Here is a 24,240-nt window from a genome sequence, read left to right on the forward strand (position 1 = left end):
CATTATCATATATATATATATATATATATATATATATATATATATATATATATATATATATATTCCTGACATGGAATTGAACCCAAGAGATTCTACATGTGGTTAAGGTGGGTTCCCGGGCAGCCACTGATCAGATTCTGATCAGATCTGATAAGATTCAGATCTCATGAATTTCAGCAAGGTGGTAGCCTCATAAACATTCAGACCATACCCTGGTAGATACATAAAGTGGCTGACATGTGTAAACACCACTTTCCAAACCAGCAGCGGGAGCAGACTGGCTGCAGAGTGTTGAAACAGAATCGTAGAGTTGAAAGGGATCATGAGGGCAATCTAGTCCAACCCCCTGCAACGCAGGAAATCTTTGCCCAATGTGGGCCTCGAATCCTCAACCCTGAGATTAAGAGTCTCATGTTTTACCAATTGAACACAACACTTAGGCAGGGCCCAATTTAGGTTTGATGAGGCCCTAAGCTACTGAAGGTAATGGGGGCCCTTTATATGTCCAGCTGTCAGTTGTCAACAACAAATTGTCACTGGTTTTTGTGTTGAATATATGCTATATGGTAATTTATGGACCTAATAGGTATCTAAAGCCATTTGCACATAACAAAATATGTATTTTATCAAAGTAATTGTTGTACTGAAATACAATTAAGAAGAAGTATGTTAATAGTGAAATAAAATTAAGAAGAAGTATATCAATAGTGAAATAATTATTAAGTTCTAACTTAAAATGGTTTTTTAATTCATAACAAAACACTGTTGCTGTATGTGGGTTTCATTTTATTTGTTTTTTTATCTTATATTTTGGAAATGTACATCCAGGTGTTTTTCTTCCCTTTCATTTTTTTTGCTGCCCCCAAGAGTGTGGGGCCCTAAGTTCCTTGTTTAGCTTGTACATAAATCCGGCACTGCACTTAGGGCAAAGATCTAGCCGTTGCTTATGTTACTTTTGTAAAGTGCTTTGTAGGGTGATGATGTTCAGGCAATTAAAAACAGCCACTGCCAAGCCCTGACTTTTAACCCTGATTGTCACATATGCCAAATGAAAAGAAATCCTAACCTTGAAATGAAGCCAGCAGCTGAGAGCATGTTGGACAGGCAGATTTTAAAAAATGCTAAGAAAAGAAAAGAAGAGAAGAGGGAAGGAGTTCAGAACCAAGCATGCAGGAGCACATAATTTCTACTGTGTTTATCTTTATTAAGAAGTACCAGTAATTCATGAGAAAATCAGTATGGAAAAGTTTGAAAGAGAACATACCAGGCAGCAAGTGACAACATGCAACAAAGAGGGGGATCCAGGAAGAAAAGGAAGCTGTCTTTTTTTTTCTGTAAAATGCAGAAGTTATTACTAAATGTGTTTGTGGTTAGACTAGAGTTGCAGGATGTGAAACAGATGCAGAGACCAAGACTGAAAAAGCAAGGGTAAACTTACAGAGCTATTTCACACACATATGCACGTATACTGGATAGTTTCGAGCCCATCTCATTATTCAATTATCGTAAACAACTACGGTATGGATGCTAATTATACAAGGGAATTACTTCTGAAACCCACTGTTCTGGATTGTGTATGGGGCTCTGGCATACATGGGAGCTTGTGCAGTGGGTGTCAAATTGATGGATGTCCCTGCTTTGCAGCACAGTCTTAAAAGAAAATGTCAGTTGGGAGTAGAGAAGAGAGTGCTGGGCTTTTACTGGGGATATAGGTGCAATCCCTTACTAGACATGAGGTTCATCGATTGAGGGCCAGTTGTGTGCTCCCTCAGCCTAATTAACATCACAGGGTTCCTATATGTAGAAAATGGCATAATCCAGTCATGAAGAAAATGGTTCCCTCGGGACCACTTTTTATAAATACATGTCTAAGTATTTCGGCATCGTCAATATTTACAGTATATTTCAAGGTCTAGGGCAGGCATCCCCAAACTTCGGCCCTCCAGATGTTTTGGAGTACAATTCCCATCTTCCCCGACCACTGGTCCTGTTAGCTAGGGATCATGGGAGTTGTAGGCCAAAACCTTTGGAGGGCCGCAGTTTGGGGATGCCTGGTCTAGGGAATCCCTGCCATGCAATTTAGAGTTCCTCACCCTTTCCTGTTGCCAGCTATTCCCTTAGCATGCTTTAAAAACTTCCAAGTAGCTTAGCATAGTTGGCTTAGGAGTGACTTTGACACCAGTGCTGGAGACAGGATAATTCATTAAGAATATTTATTAAGGGGATATTTCATTTAATATATTAAGGAAATACTTATCTATATTTATTTGGGGGGTTTGCATGTGCCCGATGACCGTTTCTAAGGACTCGCAAGATGATGTTGCTTTCACCTCAGGCTACGTAAATTGCCTACAGCTAGACTCTGCCCATTTGTTAACTTCTGGCTACATGGACAAATTGGCTAATTTTAAAAGCCTGTTTGTGTGGCCTTTTTCTGGTAAGAGCTTTTACCCAGGGCAGCCTCGTTGCCCAACATGGCCACCAGTTCCCTTTTCATCTTCACCAAAGTTACATCGTTGACACACTGGCGGTGAATATTCACGCCTTAGCGACTGTCTTCCTCCTCTTCTTTCTCTTAGTCTTTGCCTCACACGTCCCTCATCAACTGAAAGTAACCAGGACCTTCACTAACCAGAACCTGCAACCTGGTCCAGGCAACAGCCATAAATATTAAAAAGCTACCCTCCCCCCTTCCTTTTAAGAGCCTGTCACCAAGCAATTACTACAAAGCAGTTGCATAAGGTCTCCATCTCTGTTTGTTGCCCTCTGACATCCAATAGGTCACACAAACCTTATCCAAAGCATAAACGGACAGACTCAACATTTCTCCACACCATCTTCATTGTTTTGGAGGAAGGTAGAAAGGTCTCCCTCAGGAGGTTGTGGACTCTCTCCTTCCATGGAGGATTTTAAGCAGAGGTTGGGTGGTCACCTGTCATGGATGCTTTAGCTGAGATTCCTACATTGCAGGGGGTTGGACTAAATAAACCTTGGGGTCCCTTCCAATTCTATGATTCTATGAAGGTAATAATAATAATAATAATAATAATAATAATAATAATAATAATTTCTTTATAGCCCACCCTCCCCAGTCAAAAACCGGGCTCAGGGCGGCTCACACCAACAAAACCACAATAAAACATAAAAACAATTAATTAAAATACAGATTAAAATACTGTATTAAAATTTAAAATGCAGCCTCATTTCAAGTAGTCCATAAATCCAGGTCATGAGGGAGGAAAGCACAGGGGTCAGGCTAAGTCCAACCCAAAGGCCAGGCGTAACAGCTCTGTCTTGCAGGCCCTGCGGAAAGATGACAAATCCCGCAGGGCCCTGGTCTCCTGGGAAAGAGTGTTCCACCAAGTTGGGGCCAATACTGAAAAGGCCCTGGCTCTAGTAGAGGCCAATCTAGCCACCTTATGGCTCGGGATCTCCAAAGTATTGTTGTTTGTGGACCTTAAGGTCCTCCGCGGGGCATACCAGGAGAGGCGGTATCAAACATGAATGGTTTGGAAGCATATGATGCTAGAGCACTGCTGTGACTCTCGTTACTGCTGACAACCCACATAAGGCACTATGAATTTTGTAAATGAAGAATGGCACACAAATAACTTGGAAATACATTTCTCTCTCTCTCGTCAACCTCCTTGACTCTTTGTTTGGTTTCAATACACATTACGCCAAATGTGTCTGACAGTCGATCATGTTCCACATACACTAACCGCAAGCTACATCCGAGGCAAAGCCTTTGTTTATCTTTATGACTTGCAAAATGTTGGCCCAAAAGAAACTGCAGCTGAAGAAGAGAGCACTGAAAGATCTGATGTACTCGATGTTCGAGCTAGGCCGATTTGGGGGGGGGTAGCTTCCTCCCACAAACTCTACGGGCCTTTAACCAATACCAAATCAAGACTGAGACCGCATGAGAAACTGCATATAGGAAACCAACACTGAGGAGGTGTCACATGAAAACTGAAAAGGAGAAGAGTGAAGTATATTCAGAGGGAACTGGCAAGAGAAAAATGGAGAATCCATTGCTTTTATCCCCTCAGCTAAATCCTACTTCCAGAGTGAAATCGCTGTATAAAGTAATGAAATCCTTGCATAAAGAGGGGGCAAAGCCAGACACAAAAAGCAGGTAAGAGGCTGTCGGGTTTGCCTTTGTAGGATGAATGTTTTGTTGTCTGCACAAGGGAGTGGTTGGTGATTGCCTTCTGTTGCAAGTCATGGACAACAGCCCTCTAGGGAGGGAGGGGAAAATATTCCAATATTCTCCTGCATGTGGCTGTAGCTCCCAGGAAAAGGGGCCGTGACCTTGATTCTCCGGTTCAAGCTTTACTCAACTACTCTGAACATTCCCAAAGCTTTGCAAATGTGCAACAGCAAAAACGGCAGTCTCCGCTAGTATAGAGGAGGGTGAAAGGTTGTTTTCTGCTGCTCCAGAGAAGCGGACACGGAGCAATGGATTCAAACTACAAGAAAGAAGATTCCACCTCAACATTGGGAAGAACTTCCTGACAGTAAGAGCTGTTCGGCAGTGGGATTTGCTGCCAAGGAGTGTGGTGGAGTCTCCTTCTTTGGAGGTCTTTAAGCGGCGGCTTGACAGGCATCTGTCAGGAATGCTTTGATGGTGTTTCCTGCTTGGCAGGGGGTTGGACTGGATGGCCCTTGGGGTCTCTTCCAACTCTAGGATTCTATGATTCTATGATTCTATGATCTGAAAGGTTAGCAGATGCATTGCAACATAAACTTCCATTGACTGGAGCCCACAGTGTCAGGAGAACAGTGCAGTCTGGAAACCTTATGTGCTGCTCTACTTTTTTTTTTTTTTTTAAGGGAGCCATGAGGTTGGTAGTCAGGGTGGCAGCCACCACCTCCTCTCTCTCTCGTTATCTGGATTAGGCCCAGAGGAAGAGGACAGGTGAAGCCATAGTGGTGGCAATGGAGAAGAAGAGGAGGACTCCCATAGGAAAAGGAACCACAAAAGGCATGGTGCACAAGCCCTTCAACACCTCCAAAAATAATACCCTGAATTATAAAGCAAGACTTACATTGCCAATAGGGTGAAAAACACTCCCTTGCTGAATTTCAAGTGCTGCCGTATCAATTTGCTAACAAATACCTAAACTCTTTTGTTTTAATGGTCAGCCATATACCGTAGCATTCCGGGGGGGGGGGGGAGAATAGATATATTGTTTCTGTTTACTTTAAAAAGCTAGTTCTCAGGTTATAGGGAGCTTGGGTTGCTTTCCTTTTGCCAAAGTTTGATTTATATACTTCTTAATTACAACAATTTTTAACTGGTGTACATATAATTTGCTGCTGCTATTATGTTATGTTACTTATTATTTGCCAACCGAGGTAAAAACAATGCATGACAACTGGACATTTTCCAAGCATGCAAGGCTTCCTAAGAGTATAGCGAGGTCTTAGTTCCAACTTTCCAGGGTCATTTTTAGTGGCGTTTGTAAATTAGGAACTGTCAGGGTGAGAATTATGTACAGAGACTTAATTGCATTACATTGATTGTTTTCAAATAATAAACCTGGTAATTAAAACAGGCCTCTGCTAATGTCTCAGCTGAGGCTGGAACTAGATGTTCTGGCTGTTGTCGAAAACTCCAGCCCCACAAATCTCTCTTATCCTAATAACTTCTGATATGATGCTATTACACTCTGAGTTTCCTCACCTCAACAAATGGCAATCGATGAATTGGAGTGGGATAGGGGAGATCAAAGTGTGATCGCACTGCATAACAGATTTAGTTTTCTTAGTAGGGATGAATGAGAATTTTGTTCTGTCCACATTTTTAAGTGAACTGACCTAATTTGCACCTCCCAAACTAATGCATGAAGTGTTAATTATCCTTTGGATTTTGCGCATTTCTGAATTTTGCAATAGAGTTGCAAAGACATTGCAAAGACATTGTGCAGAACATTGTAGCGCAATTCATTAAAATGCATATTTTGGGATGCAATATGCTTAGGAATGCATACACTGAGATAAAATATTATAGGGTGACATCCAATGCTTGACAGACTCAGAGGAGACCCATTGAATTCATTGGACTAAAGTCTCTTGATTTCAGTGGCTCTACCTGACGATTTAATTGGATTTCACTCATATTTAAATACCTAAATTGTAAAAAAAATATTATTAGATTCAAAAATTACCAAATCACACATTAGTGAAAGAGGAGAGCGCAAAATTTGGTCTGAAGCTCAACATCAAAAAAACCAAGATCATGGCCACTGGTCCGATCACCTCCTGGCAAATAGAAGGGGAAGAAATGGAGGCAGTGAGAGATTTTACTTTCTTGGGCTCCTTGATCACTGCAGATGGTGACAGCAGTCACGAAATTAAAAGACGCCTGCTTCTTGGGAGAAAAGCAATGACAAACCTAGACAGCATCTTAAAAAGCAGAGACATCACCTTGCCTACAAAGGTCCGTATAGTTAAAGCTATGGTTTTCCCAGTAGTGATGTATGGAAGTGAGAGCTGGACCATAAAGAAGGCTGATCGCTGAAGAATTGATGCTTTTGGATTGTGGTGCTGGAGGAGACTCTTGAGAGTCCCGTGGACTGCCAGAAGATCAAACCTATCCATTCTGAAGGAAATCAGCCCTGAGTGCTCATTGGAAGGACAGATCATGAAGCTGAGGCTCCAGTACTTTGGCCACCTCATCATAGCTGCCAAGTTTTCCCTTTTCTCGCGAGGAAGCCTATTCAGCATAAGGGAAAATCCCTTAAAAAGGGGGATAACTTGGCAGCTATGCACCTCATGAGAAGAGAAGACTCCCTGGAAAAGACCCTGATGTTGGGAAAGATTGAGGGCACTAGGAGAAGGGGACGACAGAGGATGAGATGGTTGGACAGTGTTCTCGAAGCTACGAACATGAGTTTGACCAAACTGCGGGAGGCAGTGGAAGACAGGAGTGCCTGGCGTGCTATGGTCCATGGGGTCACGAAGAGTCGGAAACGACTAAACAACAACAACAACAACAACAACAACAACAACAACAACAACAACATGCAGATGTCTGCTGTAGTTCTCACCTAATTTGTAGTTAAGTTTTAATGCTGCAATTTGTGCTACATTTTCCTGTTTTAGTAGGGTTTTTTAATAGCACCAGAAGACCTTGACTCTCTCTCTTTGCTCACTACGATTAAATCCACATGCCTTCCCCACCTACAAGCTAAATCTGAGTGTTAAGATGAAAAGACTTTCATTTACCCTTTGCAGGTGATTCAACATGTAAATGTATGCAAAGGTGTAAGTGAGAAATTTGTTATTCTCTATAGCAAACGTGGGAGAAATAACATCAACATTAGAGCATTAGCATGTGAGAGGGAAATGATCAGCTTTTCAGAAATGTTGTGTGTTAGCAAAGGGAAAGCCTTTGAAGATCTCTTGGAGTAGTGATATGTAGTGGCTCAAATTCTCTCATAGGGATCAGGAAAAGAGGAACCGATTGAGTCTCCTGCTGCAGAAGTCTGAATTACACCCAGATGCCCAACTTCACAAATTTGAGAAATTTGCAATGGCTTCAAGGTGAGTTTTTTTTTGGGGGGGTGTGTGTAATCCCAGGGAGTAGCCATGTCCAATTCCAGAATCTCTCCAGCATGAGACCTGTGCCTTTTATCTATATATGTTAACATTCTTCACCTCTCCAAGTTATCAGGTGCTTAATGGAGTCAGTTTCCTTGTGAGCAAAGATCACGAGAACTGCGTGGTAATTTTGGAATAACTGCTTATTTGCAAGAGTCCAGGTTGAGCAGTTAATAATAATAATAATAATAATAATAATAATAATAATAATAATTTATTTATACCCCGCCCATCTGGCTGGGTTTCCCCAGCCACTCTGGGCGGCTTCCAACATAAAAATGAAATAAAATAATCTATTAAACATTAAAAGTCTCCCTAAACAGGGCTGCCTTCAGATGTCTTCTAAAAATCTGGTAGCTGTTTTCCTCTTTGACATCTGATGGGAGGGCCTTCCACAAGGCGGGCGCCACCACCGAGAATTGAGAGTTGAGGACATGTATAAACAAGCTGATTAATCCTCAGCAAGCTTCAGTTCCCCAAAAGTAGTAGCAAGCGGGCACTATAATTCAAACTGTTTCTCCTTTTCTGTTTTGGACACTTTCAAAATTGCCTTGCTACCTCGCCTGGGATCAACTTCATGTTAAGCCAAGGAGCGTGTGACCTTCTAAACTGGCCTCGATTGGCCTAGTTAATGTTGCAGCTGGACATAGAGCTCAGCCAAAATGGGGACTGCTTTTAGAGTTCACCAAGCTGAAGAAAGCTCCCAACTCAGCCTGCTGTGTGAAGAGATTCAAAGATGTGTGGAAGTATGAATACACTCAGAATGAGGGCCATATGATGTAGAAAGTGTAACCTCAGCAATGTCCAGTCTGATGCCATCACTTCTGTTAGGAAGGAAGGATGACAGGAAGCAGGGGGGGGAGGGGGCAGAAGCTGCAGCCAGTTGGGGTGCAGTCAATAATGAAACAATATGAACGCAAGGTTGAGGTTTTGTTTATATGCTAATTGGTGGGTGTGGATATTGCTTTGTTTATTATGTGAGTGTTGCTATTTCTTTTGTGATGCTGACATACAAAGCATTTTTGTATTCATAATTTTGAAGGGAAATCTCGCCAATCCACTTTGAATTCTTTAATTGCAATGGTTCAGCAGCCAGCATTATTATTATTATTATTATTATTATTATTATTATTATTAGTTATTATTATTATTAGTTTTTATTAAAGATTTTCCTGGGTTACAAAAGTACATACATGGTCTGATTTTTTCAGATTGTAAAGTCCTTTCTACCGATCAGTTATATTCATTGTGAAACTTTAATGCCGTATAGAGCAGGCATCCCCTCCAGATGTTTTGGACTACAATTCCCATCTTCCCCGACCACGGGTCCTGTTAGCTAGGGATCATGGGAGTTGTAGGCCAAAACATCTGGAGGGCCACAGTTTGGGGATGCCTGGTATAGAGTATAAGGTTGGGAGAAAAGAAAGGTGGGGTTTTGTTTGCTAATATTTATACAGCTGTTGTGTTTTGTTTTTGTTTTTGTTTTGTTATGTGATACAAAATATCAATGGAATATAAGATCTCTCCCCCCCCCCCGGTCATGGTGTTATGTATGTGTATATACATTTCTATGTTGTAAGTCAGTTAGAAACTTTCAGGTTACAAATGACTAATAAGTTTAATAAATAAATAAGAACATACAACAGCTATATATTTCCAATAAACAGAGATTTTCTGTGAGTTTCACCTCCTGACTGTACTAATATCACATGGTTGTCTGAGCCTCTTAATAACTCACCTATCCCCTCCTGATCTCTCTCATTCTCTTTCTCTCATTTTTCCTTGTTTTGCTGTCATTGCATTTGCCTGCCTGCCCTGCTTCCCCCCTCTCTCTGTTGTCTAACCCTCCCCAAGCTACCTAAAATTTATATTGTAACCTCCTTGGAAACTGCAGCCTTTCTTTCAGCTTACACTACTATATGAAGCGCTGTGTAATAATTTGCCTTAATCGTAAGTCCTAAAGCCCTAAAGGGCAGCCAAGCAAATATTACGAAAGGTCATTCCCCAAACCTTTTCACCGGGAGAACGAATGAGATCTCTTCTTACCTTTCTGCGAACAACAGAACCAGAGATCAATAAACAAAATTCACAGTCTGCCATATTTGATTTTTTAAAATAAATAAATAATACACTGTTCTTACCCGTTCCCTTCCCCCAGAATAAAATAAAGTAAAATCTGGTGCTTCAGAAATAGCATGACATTTGAAAAATGTTATTTTGCTGTTAAGAAAACGACAGGCTTCATGTGTTGAAATTGTTACGGGGCCACTGCCTCTGTATCTTTGTTCCCGTATACCATAGAGCTTCCTGTAAACTGTTAAAAATAGCCTGTGGTCACAGATTCTTAGACAGGCTGCATTTGAAACCCCATCTCAGTGAAAGCGGTTCATTTTAGCTTTTGTGCTTTTCTCCTCACCATTTCGAAAAGACAGCTGACCCCATTGTCTTATGATCTTTACCATAGAGAATGGTTGGCCACAACAAAATAATATCTGTGGGAAAGTACCGTACTTTTCTGCCTATAAGATGCCCCCATGGATAAGACTATTTTGGGGGGCTGAAATTTCAGAAAATGGGGGAGGGGGTAGCAAAAGGCTGTTGAGCTTTTTTTAGGGGGCAATGCTGAGTATCGCTCACCTGCATGCGTCACAAAATCTGCCTCCCATCTGCCCCCTTGCTGGCAGAAGCTGCCAATTGCCCGCCCAACTGCCACAGCATCAGCCAATCGACACCACCTATTGACGCAGCAACCAATAACACGCACAATAGCCGCTGAGAACCATGGCAGCAGCCAATCAAATGTCCACCCTATTCACTACCCATGTATAGGATGACCTCCACTTTTTAGCATGATTTTTAAAGGGGAAAAACCTAGTGTTATACACGGGAAAGTATGGTACCCCCCCCAAAAAAAAAAAACTTTGAGGATGCGAGGGTGGGGATCTGCTCAATTCAATAGTGGGAGGAATGTCAGCAAAATTTGAGAAATGTTTTTTGAAGGCTTGGGGGAAAGAGCTCCCCTTTGCAAAGTAATCTGATTCAACGCTGTGTAAAATATGGCAAACTGACAGCAATAGGAGATAATGTGTGTTAGAGGGAAGCCTACAAATTACTCAAAATGCATAACTATTTTTCCTTACCCCACTCTCTCTTTTTTTTTTTTTTTTGGTCTCTCGCAGTGAATGCCCTGAAACTGTAAAGAAGTGGGGTGAATCTTTTGATGAACTGATTTCACAGAAAGGTTTGTGTTAGGGTTTTCAGCTGGAATTACGGTATGCTGCATAAAAGGTACCCCTCCACATACACTTTCTTTCATTTTGAAAGTAGGCTCAAAACTATATTTCATGCCGAAACGTCTCGTTTGTGATTATTCTTCTGTGGTGGAAGACTAGCCATGTGTAAACAGAGGAAGTCTATTAAGTCCGACTTCCAACAACAAATGGATTCCTGTGGAGTGTGGCCTTGAATTTTGATCAGAAAACAGACCTGAGAAAACTTAGAAGCGGCTGAGCTTCTCCAGAGGAGACAAATATTCAGCGGGCCATTACTGATGTGAGGAACCCTCGTAGACAGTTGAGGGTTAAGTGACTTGTACATTATATATTTATAGAGAATTGCAAATTGTTATATGTTGGAAGTAGAGATAATATCCATGGGAAAGTACCGTACTTTTCCGTCTATAAGATGTCCCCATGGATAAAGGTAAAGGTAAAGGGACCCCTGACCATTAGGTCCAATCGTGACCGACACTGGGGTTTTGGTACTCATCTCGCATTATTGGCTGAGGGAGCCGGCATATAGCTTCCAGGTCATGTGGCCAGCATGACAAAGCCACTTCTGGTGAACCAGAGCAGCACATGGAAATGCCGTTTACCTTCCTGCTGTAGCGGTTCCTATTTATCTACTTGCATTTTTGATGTGCTTTCGAACTGCTAGGTTGGCAGGAGCTGGGACCGAGCAACGGGAGCTCACCCCGTCACAGGGATTCGAACCGCTGACCTTCTGATCAGCAAGCCCTAGGCTCAGTGGTTTAACCCACAGCGCCACCTGATGGGGGACTGAAATTTCAGAAAATGGGGGGAGATGGCATATCAAAAAGACTCTTCAAATGTCACACACCATTAGGAGGTACAGTAAGGAAAAGGCTTACTCATTGTAAAATTAAAAGCCCAGTACATTGTGATCTATGGTAGTTTTGCATTTGCACATGGATTTGCACAGAGTAGACCACTGAAATCCATGGGCATGACCAACTTAAATTCATTGTTTTCAATGGGTCCACTCATGCTGCCCCAAAACTTATTTGCTGGTCTTAGGAACCTCGTAAAATGTAACATTTAAAAGTAGGGATGCAAATCAGCTTAGCACAATCTGTTTATCAACTGATGCTGAATTTGATTGATCAGACAACTGATACCTATTGTTTTGCATGTACAAAGTTGGACAGGAGTCAGCATGTAAATTTCAATATTGGTCAACTCTACACCACACATTTAAAGCACAATGCTGTCACTTTAACAGTCATGGCTTCCGACTAAGAATCCCAGGAACTGCCATTGGTTAAGGGTGCTGAGAGTTCTTTGTTGTTGTTTAGTTGTTTAGTCGTGTCCGACTCTTCGTGACCCCATGGACCATAGCATGCCAGGCACTCCTGTCTTGCACTGCCTCCCGCTGTTTGGTCAAACTCATGTTCGTAGCTTCGAGAACACTGTCCAACCATCTCATCCTCTGTCGTCCCCTTCTCCTAGTGCCCTCAATCTTTCCTAACATCCGGGTCTTTTCCAAGGATTCTTCTCTTCTCATGAGGTGGCCAAAGTATTGGAGCCTCAGCTTCAGGATCTGTCCTTCCAGTGAGCACTCAGGGCTGATTTCCTTAAGAATGGATAGGTTTGATCTTCTTGCAGTCCCCATCCCTGAGTTTCCTGGGAATAGGGTTTGATTGTCAAATGATTCTAGCTTTGTAAGGGGAATAGCAATCTCCTTGCCACTCTAAGCATCCTTAACAAACTACAGTTCCCAGGGATCTTTGGCGGAACCCATGACTGTTAAGGTGGTACAATATTGCAGTACTTATAGGTATGGTGCAGATATGGCCATGCAGGAAGGGGTCAATATCCCTATAATAGAATCAATATACAGTGGAACCTCAGGTTGCGGACGTAATCCATGACAGAGGCACATCCGCAACCCACAGTGTTCGTAACCTGCAGCGCTGCGTCTGCGCATGCCTGTGATGCAATTTGGTGCTTCTGTGCATGCGAAAGCAGCGAAAACCCGGAAGTAACCCTTTCTGGTACTTCCGGGTTTCCTGCGGTCTGTAACCTGAAAACGCGTAACCTGAAGCGTCTGTAACCCAAGGTACCACTGTAATTTCACTGAGCATTTGGCAAGATGGGGAAAGAAAGGGGAGGTGTCTTCCACACATGTCACCCTATAACATTTTTGTCACATTGAACATAGAAAAGGGATGTGGGGCCTTCTATTTTCTAAACGTTTATTCCCATATGCCCATTGAAGCCTTATAATCTCTAGCGATTAGTCAAGTTTTTATTGAGGTTCTGAATATGTGTCTGAACTAAATCACAACAGACAATTGATTTTGTAACTGAACATTTTTCGAAAGAAAACAAAATTATAGAAAACCTAGTTATCAGGGGGATAACTAGCCTGGCCTTTGACGTCTCATGCTATGTGGAACGCCCTCCTAACAGATGTCAAGGAAATAAACAACTATCTGACTTTTAGAAGACATCTGAAAGCAGCCCTGTTTAGGGAAGTTTTTAATGTTTGATGTTTTATTGTGTTTTTAATATCCTGTTGAAAGCCACCCAGAGTGGCTGCGGAGGCCCGGCCAGATGGGTGAGGTATAAGTAATATATTATTATTATTATTATTATTATTATTATTATTATTATTATTATTCTGAAATGGGTGTTTCTGTTTAAACTGCCATTGAAGAAATGCAATTATGTTTTATTACTTAATATGTCTTGCTTTGAATGATTATCTCTTTTGCATGTTTAGACCTTTAAGCCTCCCCCTTAAATAAATTCAGACAAGACTCAAATTTTGGTTTGGTTTTTGGCAGAATTTAGGCCACAACTTTATTGATTACAGAAAGTGAGTGGTTGCATAGGCTCTGGTTCAACTAACTCCCTGCACCCTTGCAGGTAGCGCTGACCCAGGGCAACCAGCATAGGTCAGCCAAGGGTGAACACTTGGATAGGCGGAAAGCCGAGAACAGGCTAGGTCCACCACCCAGATGTCCCCCTGGACTCAGGAATGGGCACAACCCCCTCACAAGGGTTGACCAATACATTTGAGTCACTGGATTCCTTTAACAGAATACTCTTCACATAGGGATGGTGAGAGCGTTCCCCCATCCTTATCACCTGAACCAGTGCCTATCCGCAAACTTACAAGTTGTGACAATTTGCTACATGGCAGGCGAACCCCAAATGGCACTAGCCAATCAGCCAAGTGGGGAAAATTCCTGCTGTGCCCCTGTCCCAATGACAGACGACACACGACGGCATAGCAATGTCAAGTGCACAAGCCCTAAAAGTAGGGCAAGGTGGGTGGGTGTTCCGATGCACACACCGAAAGAGGAAGCTCTGGGTCAAGTGCATAGGTATTTATAGGTCCCTTGATCCATTTGACCCAGGTGGCGAAGGGACCCAGGTGGCGAAGGTGGGACCCAGGTGGCGCTGTGGGTTAAACCACAGAGTCTAGGGTTTGCTAATCAGAAGGCCAGCAGTTCAAATCCCTGCAACGGGGTGAGCTCCCGTTGCTCGGTCCCAGCTCCTGCCAGTTCAAAAGCACATCAAAGTGCAAGTAGATAAATAGGGACCGCTCCGGCGGGAAGGTAAACGACGTTTCCGTGCACTGCTCTGGTTCGCCAGAAGCAGCTTTGTCATGCTGGCCACATGACCCTGAAGCTGTCTGCGGACAAGCGGCGGCTCCCTCGGCCTATAGAGCAAGATGAGCGCCGCAACCCCAGAGTCGGACACGACTGGACCTGATGGTCAGGGGCCCCTTTACCTTTACCTTGATCCATTTAGCCTGTGTCCCATTGGCCTGATTGAACCCTGGATCAAGGGACCTACCAATTGGGTGTTGTGGCTATCCAATCATACCCACCCACAACACAGGGTTTGGTTGCCAGGTCTCACCGCAACACATGCCCTCTTTAAGGGAGGACCTGATTTCTTTCGTAGGTGGATTAGATGCATTCACAAGGTTCCTGAAAAGTGAGTTTAGTGAAGAGAACATTGAATTTTGGATGGCATGTGAAGATTACAAGAAGAACACGGAAGCGTCCCAACTCTCACTCAAAGCAAAGACCATTTATGAGACCTTCATAGAAAAAGAAGCTCCGAAAGAGGTATAGTGAAAACGATCCTTTTGACGCAATCTGACTTGCATAAGTTAAAAAATATTCAGGCAGCAAGTGGGAGGAAAAACCTCTGACAGTAAGAGAAAACAATAGCAGGCAAGATGGACAAATAAACTGACCTAGATGAAACCCCAAACCAACTTGTTAGGGTGTAAGCCCCATTGAACACAGTGGGACCTAAATCTGAGTAAAAATGCATGGCCTTGCACAGCGCTTAACCTTCTCTGAGTCTGCACGGCGGCCACAGTTTGAAAACATGTCAGGAAAATTATAGCACATGCGATCACAACAGCATCAATGGAAAGTACAAATATTCTCTATGTGCCCATATGCATCTGCCTATATTTGATGCTAGTACATTAGAATTATTTTTCGTCAGTCTGCTAAACTCATAATTATAGATGCAATTAGTATTACATACAAACCATTCCTATTACGTTGCCAAGATTTCAAATTATAAACCAAACGAATAAAACAAATCACCAGTTTAAACACAGCATTGAAGTAATAATCATAATGCTATAAGCATCTAAAAATTGATTACAGATTTATTAAAAAGATGGTACTAATGATGGTGTATTAGTGACACATCACATGTAAACAAATATACACACACTTGATGTTTCAGTCCAGGTTCTTAATTGTATCTTACTAGCAAAATGCCCGTCATGTCAAGTAGGGAAGACCTGCATATTGTTGTTGTTGTTTAGTCGTTTAGTCGTGTCCGACTCTTCGTGACCCCATGGACCATAGCACTCCAGGCACTCCTGTCCTCCACTGCCTCCCGCAGTTTGGTCAAACACATGTTCGTAACTTCGAGAACACTGTCCAACCATCTCGTCCTCTGCCATCCTCTTCTCCTAGTGCCCTCAATCTTTCCCAGCATCAGGGAAAGATTCTCATGAGGTGGCCAAAGTATTGGAGCCTCAGCTTCAGGTTCTGTCCTTCCAGTGAGCACTCAGGGCTGATTTCCTTCAGAATGGATAGGTTTGATCTTCTTGCAGTCCATGGGACTCTCAAGAGTCTCCTCCAGTACCATAATTCAAAAGCATCAATTCTTCGGGGATCAGCCTTCTATATAGTCCAGCTCTCACTTCCATACATCACCACTGGGAAAACCATAGCTTTAACTATACGGACCTTTGTCAGCAAGGTGATGCCTCTGCTTTTTAAGATGCTGTCTAGGTTTTTCATTGGTTTTCTCCCAAGAAGCAGGCGTCTTTTAATTTCGTGACTGCTGTCACCATCTGCAGTGATCAAGGAGCACAAGAAAGTAAAATCTCTCACTGCCTCCATTTCTTCCCCTTCTATTTGCCAGGAGGTGATGGGACCAGTGGCCATGATCTTGGTTTTTTTGATGTTGAGCTTCAGACCATATTTTGCACTCTCCTCTTTCACCCTCATTAAAAGGTTCTTTAATTCTTCCTCACTTTCTGCCATCAAGGTTGTGTCATCTGCATACCTGAGGTTGTTGATATTTCTTCCGGCAATCTTAATTCCGGCTTGGGATTCATCTAAACAGGGAGACAATATACAACCTTGTAATACTCCTTTCCCAGTTTTGAACCAATCAGTTGTTCCATATCCAGTTCTAACTGTAGCTTCTTGTATTAGCATATCTTATTATAGGAGACAGCCTCCATCCCTATGTACAGTACTGCCATGACTTGTACAATCAAGCAGCGAGTCTCTTTGCCCCAATTGGATTGGGAAAAAGAGTTCTTCAACCCCATTGACACCTTCTTCTCATGAAGACTCACCGGTCATCTTCCAGAAGTAATATGACATCTTGTTCCCAATGTGCTTTTGACAGTCCAAGGTAGAATGAAATAATTTACACATTCCCCCCCCCCCCGTTCAAACTCAAAAGTTTTTTGTTAGAAGTCCAATAAAACTTGGACAAATATATTGCACTGAGACATATTGCAATCCTCCCCCAACTCATGTGGTCTGTGTCGCTAAAGGACAAACCACACCGCCTGTTGGGTACACTGTTAAGTTATCATCCCAAGCCCAATGAAACATTATCCCCACATGTAGCAGTATATTTTGCTTATTACTGAAATCCACTTTAGGCTCTTTGGCTGGGAAACAGCATATCGATAACAGGAGAAAATACCTTTTTCCTGGTAGGAGTCAATGCCAGTCATTCAGTTTCTGTGGCAGAAAATAAAAAGAGTGCCCCTGCCGTTGTGCATCCCAGTGTGAGACAGACTGTGCTTCCTTTTAACTGCACCTCAAATTTCTAGCCTCATGCAGTTCATGGGAGCCAGTGTCCCTTCCCCTAACTTTATAGCCCAAATTCATGGAGGAAAAAGATATCAGTGGTGACTAGTCATATATGTCACATCCAGCTCCAAAGGTAGTATAATTATTGCATAGATGTTAGGGGGTGTGTCTTCCACCCCTCCCAATTAACCTCCGTCTCCAGGGTTCAGTGGCAGGAGGGAGCACAGAGGAAGAATAATGAAAGCACCAGGGTCTGCCCACAGTGACATCACCAGGGGGCCACCCCTAGGTCTCAGGTTTGAGCCCTGAAATCTCAGGGTGTGGGGTGTTCCTGGCCTGAATAGCAGCTGCTGGGAAAACAACAATGGAGGAAGGCTACAACACACATGTCCTGCTTGTGGGGGTATCCTTTGGGCCACATGGGAAAGCAGGAAGCTGGACTAGATGGGCCTTTCATCTGTCACCCCCATGTTGATAGGGGTCATGTGACTGCCTAATATCCCATGCTCCTTATGATGTGTTTTTACCATGCTGTTGCAACGGGATCTAATTGGTTTTTAGATCACATCTCCCCCCCCCCCAAGAATCCTGTGAATTGTTTGTTAAGGGTACTAAGAACTGAAACTCTTTGAGGCGTCTCCAAACACTCTAAGCACCCCTGCCAGACTACAGTTCCCAAAACTCTTTGGCAGTGGGACATGACTATTAAATTGAAAAATTAAACTATGGCTTAGAAGCTTACTGTTAAGGCTGAAACTCAGCAGAAACTGAGGTCCCCCCCCCCAGCAGTAGCCACACACAACTTTCCCCCAAATCTCACATAAATCAGATAGCTGACTTCCTCTATAGTGCAAAGGCACTTTGCCATTTAAAACAAAATTGCAAGTATTAGAATTTATCTTCTCAGCACACTTTAAAAGCCAGAGTGGATAAATAACTTCATGCAACAGTGCAGATATGGTGAATCCTCCTACATTATGGATAAAATGCCACAAAACCATGTGATGCACTTGTTAACAATATTTTTTCTTCCCTCCCCACTTCCATACAATCTCAAGGTCTTGAAGCAGAGCACCATATTTTCCCCTTAGTCGCCTAATGAACTTCATGGTCTAAAAGGGTCTAGGACAGGCATCCCCAAACTTCGGCCCTCCAGATTTTTTGGACTACAATTCCCATCTTCCCCGACCACTGGTCCTGTTAGCTTGGGATCATGGGAGTTGTAGGCCAAAACATCTGGAGGGCCGCAGTTTGGGGATGCCTGGTCTAGAACATGTATTGTGTATCCTTGATCCAAAAGAAACAATTTCACAAGCCTATATGTAGTCAAGCATCTATTGTAGGATCAGAGAACCTGTGGCCCTTCAAATGTTGTTAAACTCCCGTCAGCCCCAGCCAGCAAGGTCACAGATTATGGGAGTTGGAGTTCAACAACATTTGTTCCTTGGTCATGTGTGGAAAATCACATGTCAGCTTGTACATGATTCCTGTATCCACAGGACCTGAATGTGAACTTGTAGGGTAAGCCATGCACTCATTAAGAGAGAAGCGTCAGAAACACCATCAAGAATATTTGCTTTGCCATGTGAGGTGTTTTGTCCCCTTTCTTTCTTCTTTCTTTCTTTCTAGGTCAACCTTGACTTTAACACCAAAACATGTACCAGTCAGAGGATGAGTCACCCGACACTCAACACATTTGATGCTGCACAGACCAAAATCTATGCCCTGATGGAGCAAGACTGTTATCCACGCTTCCTGAGGTCCAACCTTTACTTAGATTTGCTCCACGGCAGACCTCACGGCTGTTCTGCTCTTAGAAGGAGATCACGCTCTTTTACCTTCAATGAGTTCAAAGATGCCCAGCCAGATTTTGCCATCTGGCTTTAAATAAATATTCTCCCTTGGACGTCCATCCGTTTGAGAACACCTTGGCAGGAGCAGCGGGGCATTGCCTTGAATGGCTTACATGAATGTAACTTCACCATTCCCATGGAATGGTGTCCAAGTTAACCTGCTGATGATCACATTGTGAAGTCTTCAGTGCTTAGCTTCAACCAGCGCATGAATGAGGAACAGCTTCATAACTGTCTTGGGTTCACTCTGCAGCAGTCAGATGCTACTAATACAGGGAGCACCATTTCATAATAAGGGCCTCATGATTTTAGAGCGCATGCACGCAGCATAATGGTTTAGATACAAATATGCATCTCACATGCAACAAGAGATGTCAAATTAAAGTAAGGAAATCTCTATTTCTTACAACGTAAACAGATTTTTGTAGGGGCAAAACAGACCTGCCCGAGAGGTGCCGGGTGGCCCTCATTTATTTGGAGAGGCACCAAATATTTTTGAGATGTGCTAGATGTAAAAATATTCACGCTCAACCTTGTTGTTGTTTTTAATGCAGAGAAGAGGATGTTTCAGCATAAGTGAAATGTTGCCATAGGACTAAATATTTACACAATTGCTTCTTGATACAGGATCATTTTGGGATGGTTCTGAATATGCAAAAAACAGAGAAAGGGGGAAGACTTTCTTTCCTGCTAAGGTTGAGGTAATCCAGATGTTTTTGTGTGAGACTGCAGCTTGACTCGGAGGAAGAGACTGAGTTCAGGCTTTGCAAGCATCTTAAGATGCTGGCTGTATTGCTGGAAATCTGATGTGAGAACAGTTGACTTTTACTGTCTGTTGGAGTGTTTAAGCTACATGTCCACCTACACTCAACTTGTATATTTGTAAATAAATGCAGTCTTTCCAAGCACCAATAAACCTCTAGAGACTCCTTCAAAAGGGAACCAAATCTAGGTAATCACTGTACCCCTAGAATTCCTCAATGTCCAAAGATGTGTGATGGGTACAAGACAGAAGCTACAACCACGATGACCCTGTGTCTATAAGCAGCTGTCTTTGAGATCCTTTCTTCCACACAACTGAATGGTTAGTGTTCACTCTTCTGGGAGGGGGGGAAATTCATTACTTTGAGGGGACAATTTCCCATATAAAGTAAGAAATGCTCTTCGGTCTATCACTGAGGTAGGAGCCTATTGAAAGTATTGAATTTTCCCTTACGTCTGATTGAGGAAAAGAGCAGATCCTGTCCTCACTCATCTGTGTCTCAGTCAGATTTAAGCAGAGGTTGGCTGACCACCTGTCATGGATGTTTTAGCTGACCCCTGACACTTGGGGTCCCTTCCAACAACTACAATTCTATGGTTCTATGTTCCACTGAACTTAATGCAAGTATGGGGAACTCCATATATTATGACTCCAGTCAGCCCCAGCAAGCATGACCAATGGCCAGAGGTGATGGGAGTTGTAATTCAGAAACATCTGGAGGGCCAAAGTTCCCCCACGCCTGGCTTAATGGGAACAATGGGGAACTGAGCCAAAAATTACAGAAATAGCCCCATCCCTTCATAAGCACTGTGTCACTCTGAGTTTTACCTTTTGGCATCCCTGGTTTATCGCACTAGAGTGATACTTAGATATAGAATCCATGATATCTTGCTACCATATATATGGCCGGAGTGGTGCTGTGGGTTAAACCACAGAGTCTAGGGCTTGCTGATCAGAAGGTCGGTGGTTCGAATCCCTGCGACGGGGTGAGCTCCCGTTGCTCGGTTCCAGCTCCTGCCCACCTAGCAGTTCGAAAGCACATCAAAGTGCAAGTAGATAAATAGGGACCGCTCCGGCGGGAAGGTAAACAGCATTTCCGTGCACTGCTCTGGTTTGCCAGAAGCAGCTTTGTCAAGCTGGCCACATGACCTGGAAGCTGTCTGCGGACAAATGCTGGCTCCCTCGGCCTATAGAGCGAGATGAGTGCCGCAACCCCAGAGTCGGACACGACTGGACCTGATGGTCAGGGGCCCCTTTACCTTTTTAAAATAAGTTTGGGTTTTATACATAACCTGGACATTAGCATATGTCTTAATGAATGAATGATCTAAGTCTCAGTGAATAATAGGAATGCAGTCACACAAGGATTAAATTGGCCCACATGGGACAAATGCAGAGACATTGTCCTACTCTAAGTTCTATGCCAATAAAGGAGATTGATTGATTGTGTGTCAAGACCCCGAGACCACCCCCTCGTTGATGAATAAGACACAAGGACACGGGTATTAGCTTAATGTTATTGGGCAAATTTAGGCCACAACTTTATTGGTTACAGAATGTGAGTGGTATTGGCTTAGGCATTGGAATTGACCTGACTATATTTGACTCCTGCCTGTCACTCAGGGAGTCCTGTAAGGGTCAACCACCGTTAGGGGGAGCCCCTTTGATGCAAACCAACTCGAGCTCCCCCTGGGTTCCCGACGGGGTCTTGGCATGGCCCTAGCCCTGCCCTGGGCTTCAGACAAGATTTTCACCCCCAGAATCCTTTAACGGAATACCCTTAAGCTTGGAGGGGCAGGTGATGGCCATACTTCACCTCCCACGCCATAAGATCAACCAATACCTAACCGCCAAACCTTACAAAGTTGTGACGATTGCTACGGGGTAGGCAAAAACCAAATGGCCCATGCCAAGTGGAAAAATTCCTACCAGGCCCCTCAACGCACGCCCCCAGCCAGCAGATAGGCTGGCTGGTGAATGATGTGGCCGGGAACCTCTGGGTGATGTGGGACGTCGTCCCCCACCCCAGAGGGGAGTGGGTGGCCATGTGGTCCACCACAACTCCTTCCCACTGGGAAGTGGAGTGGATTTGATTGACTAGCTACGTAAGGAATGGGTAAAGGGAGAAACCACATTATGGCTGCGCTCCTAGAGAGTTGGGGTTAGTCCTATTGAACACAGCAGTATTTTCTTTTGAGTAGACATGTATGGATTGCACTTTTAGGAAGGTAAATAAATCTGGTGGGAGGATTGAGACTCAATAGCTTATGTTGCACAAGAAATATTTTGTTTTATTTTCCCTCAGAAGACATTTCCAGAGCAATATAAGGATAATTTTGGCAGAGTCAGTCATAATGAAAGTAGATTGCTCTCACGTGAGTTGTAGTATTAGCTATAGTTGTATTCCCAGCAAGCTTAAATCTTTGTTCTCTAATTTTCAATATATATGTGACCCTTAAACATTTAATTAAAATACAGCATCTCAAAATAAAAATTATTTGATCCAACAGATTTTTGGGGGTGGGGGTGTCACAATTTAATGCAAAAGTACCCTAATTCACACTTCCCAAACCAATACACACACCAAACACAGTTATTCTTCAGAGTTTACACTCCCCTGGATCCAACCAAAAAAAGCATATATTGGAGCAAAGTGAGCACAAAAATGCACATCTTGGTTAAAATAATATGCACATACAGCATATTGCAGTAACTGCATTCAAAAATGTGTCTATTATGCAAAATTGCACACACACAAAAGCAATTTGGGGGGGACACATGCATTGAAACACATCTGAATTTTTGTGCAGAATTTTACAAAATGTCCAAACTGATGCAGAAATTGGGCAGACCATTTAAGATCAGAAAAAGGAGGAGCAGAAATTGATAGGTCGTCCCACCTTAATCCACTGAGGGATTCTCATCCCTTCTTCCCATATGCATAACCAAATATGGTCATCTATTTCTCTTTCTTTTTAAACAAAAAATATTCCAGCAGCTGATATGTCCTTGAAAGCAACTCGTTCTCATCTCATTCCTTTTCTCATTTGTGTGTGAGTGAGTGTGTTTTAAAAAGGAACTCGTCAGTAACTAGGAGTATTAAAAGAAATGTATGTTACAAGAATGGCAGGAAATGACTTTCCATTCATTTGATGTAACTGAATCAAGTGGATGGTCTATTGTTGATCAGAGGCCTGGTGATATAGTTACATTGCACTGTTGGAAAATAAAGGGGAATGCTAAAACTGAAAGAGAATTAAGCAGCAAGACCATGAGAAAGCTGTCATTCTAGTTTTCAAATTAAGCTGTTTGCTGAATATGCTGTCTACAGAGAATTGGCAGGAAGGAGGGAGAGCTCCCCATCTTCAAATATTTACCATTCACGTCATGCCTCCAGTCCCAGAGTCAACATGTGTCAATTACTCAGCCTTTTGCTGCAGGGAGTCTGGTAGGGATATCTTGTAGCGCAAGGCAATTCTTAAAATATTAAACATGGTTTTATATTCAATAATTCAGCAATGACAGGATTTAATAATAAGCATGACTGGTATAATCAACAGTACTGCACAGAAATTGCACCCCCCCACACCCTTTAAAAAAGCAATCGAAGTGAAAAGAAGCCATTCACGGGAATGATAATTTGTGTACATTATCGATGCAGCTTATAAAATGGTTGCAGTGCCCCAAAGACTTACAGTACTATTACATCCACACACAAAATATATTCTCAGGGTTGTTTTTTTACAGCACATGGGGTATTCTGTACTCTGAACCTTAGGATCCAACTCCAGGGGGGCTGTGGGTACTTGGGCACCCACAATAATATAATTCTGGGGGGCGGACACCCACAAAGTCTTTTTTTTTAAAAAATATATATTAAATTTTCACATAAAAACATGTTCATTTATGCCACAACCACGGCGAGAAATTTATTGGCCCCAAAATGGAAAGTACAGGACTTACCGACAATTGAGGAGTGGAGGACGAAGATTATGGACTATGCAGAGTTAGCTAAGTTGACCTGCGGGATCCGATACCAGGGGGAAGCAAGGTTCCAAAAGGAATGGAGTAAATTCATTGAATATACGGAGAAGAACTGTAAAAGTTTAAGGACACTTGCAGGACTAAAATAAATCCTACGAACTGACTTCGAATAAGTAGGTAAAAGAAACTGCGGGATAAGAGTGAGAAACAAAGCCGAAGGGAGGGAGGGAGGATTTAGCGTTGGAGATGTTGTGTCACAAAGTCAATGAGAAAAGCTGGCAGGTGGCAGCGGTTTCTGGCTCAAAGAGAAAAGCAGATCAGCTCTGCCCACCACAGCCAGCAAGTGAGGCACATTTTTCAGAGGGGGAGCGGGTCTCAGACGCAGAAGCAGAGTCTCTCTACCTCCG

At 42.9% G+C, this 24,240-nt stretch overlaps 1 protein-coding gene across 1 annotated transcript; it reads left to right on the forward strand.

Moving 5' to 3' along the window:
* Positions 1–3,789: 3,789 nt before the first annotated feature.
* Positions 3,790–24,040, forward strand: RGS18 (regulator of G protein signaling 18). Its single transcript, XM_035123851.2, has 5 exons — positions 3,790–4,138; positions 7,450–7,551; positions 10,788–10,849; positions 14,826–14,992; positions 18,863–24,040. Exons 1-5 carry the CDS (start codon positions 3,966–3,968, stop codon positions 19,118–19,120), a joined length of 762 nt encoding a protein of 253 aa, XP_034979742.2. The 5' UTR covers positions 3,790–3,965; the 3' UTR covers positions 19,121–24,040.
* Positions 24,041–24,240: the final 200 nt, after the last annotated feature.

The sequence above is a fragment of the Zootoca vivipara genome, chromosome 7 (assembly GCF_963506605.1).
Source record: "Zootoca vivipara chromosome 7, rZooViv1.1, whole genome shotgun sequence".
Lineage (NCBI taxonomy): Eukaryota > Metazoa > Chordata > Lepidosauria > Squamata > Lacertidae > Zootoca > Zootoca vivipara.